The sequence below is a fragment of the Daucus carota genome, chromosome 2 (assembly GCF_001625215.2).
Source record: "Daucus carota subsp. sativus chromosome 2, DH1 v3.0, whole genome shotgun sequence".
Lineage (NCBI taxonomy): Eukaryota > Viridiplantae > Streptophyta > Magnoliopsida > Apiales > Apiaceae > Daucus > Daucus carota.
In genome coordinates, this window is record NC_030382.2 from 37,541,662 (window position 1) to 37,543,162 (window position 1,501).

General features: G+C 34.0%; 1 protein-coding gene across 1 annotated transcript; it reads left to right on the forward strand.

Annotated features, from left to right (window-relative positions):
• The first annotated feature begins 544 nt into the window (after positions 1 to 544).
• LOC108207496 (high-affinity nitrate transporter 2.1) lies at positions 545 to 943 on the forward strand. The gene has a single exon (XM_017377937.2). The coding sequence runs from the start codon at positions 545 to 547 to the stop codon at positions 941 to 943; it is 399 nt and encodes a 132-aa protein (XP_017233426.2).
• Positions 944 to 1,501: the final 558 nt, after the last annotated feature.

Sequence of the window (1,501 nt, forward strand, 5' to 3'; positions counted from 1 at the left end):
TCTACCTAAGCCTAATTCTATTCTAATAGTATACAATAATCAAAACTAATCCTCTCTCTAATAATCTATGTCTTTTGATATTTAAAACTAATATATAAATAAAACTCCAAAACCAAGTAGGATTTAGTCTCAAAAATTCGCAGCTTTCTGTTCTGTCCAGTTTTCGGGCTTTTCCGGTTGGACTTTGCATCTTGGACCACTTCTGAATTAAAGAGAATTTCAAGGGCTTCGCGTGGGCTGTAAGATCGTCCAAATCCGACATCCGGAACTCAAGATATGGGCCAAACAGTGTAGAAATTAGGTAGAACCCAATAAATTCGAATTTTAATAGAATTTAGCTCCAAAATAGCTAATTTATCTTCAAATCCTTCTCAAATTGGAATTCTTTATTTCCTACAATAAAACAATAAAATCTATTAAATAAATATCCAAATCAGTGCAAAATATAATTAAATATGGGAATAAAATCATATAGAATATAAAAAAAAATATATTCTATCACATTCCTTTCATTTCACGTCGATCATTAGGTATTATATCCGGCATGACTGGTGCGGGAGAGAACTTTGGTTCTGGATTGACACAGCTTCTGTTCTTTACAAGCTCACAGATATCGACAGCAATGGGCTTAACATACATGGGAATTATGATTGTAGCATGCACCATGCCTGTGACATTGGTTCACTATCCTCAATGGGGTAGCATGTTTCTACCACCTTCAAGAGACGTTGTTAAAGGTAGTGAAAAAAATTACTACGTTTCTAAATGGACTGAAGATGAGAAGCAGCAGGGTATGCATCAGGGGAGTGTTAAATTTGCAGAGAACAGCAGGTCAGAGCACGGCCGTCGTGTGGCCTCTGCACCAACGCCTCCATATGCTACCCCAACCATGCTTGATGGCATGTGGGAGAGTTACAACACGAAGTTTAACACTAGGATTTGAAGGGAGACTGATTGGGGAGGAGGGAGATAATTTTCAAGAATGGATGTAAAAATGAGTGCATTGATCATCTTTTATTTTAATTTATCTCATTTGGTGAAAACATTAGCCCCATTTGTGAGACGTCTTTAACTCCGTTCCGTTGATTTGAGGAGGGGACCCCAAATGGTTTTAAAATATTTTCTCCTGCTACTATAGTGCCGAGTTGGATATATCGGCCAATCAAAATGCACAATAATTTTATTTAAACCACCAAAATGTAATTTAGTATATATATAAAATATTATTAAAAGTTGGTGCGTATCAAAATAATCTATAATAGACTGTGGAAATCAGTATATTATACTTAATAAAATAAAATACTATGTTTATTCACTATCTGAGAAAAATTAAGCAAGATGCAATTTAGGTTCGTTATTCATTTTCTAAATATTTCTATTAATTTGTAACACTTTATCATTGTTATTTCTCTAGAACCTTCTTTCTTTTCACATTATTAAACATATGTTCTTATATAAACTATTGTCACATTTTTCATTTTGCACAATTGTCTCATTCTCG

Excerpts from the sequence above, each read along its gene's own strand:
- LOC108207496 (XM_017377937.2), top strand. The coding sequence starts at position 545 with ATGACTGGTGCGGGAGAGAACTTTGGTTCTGGATTGACACAGCTTCTG.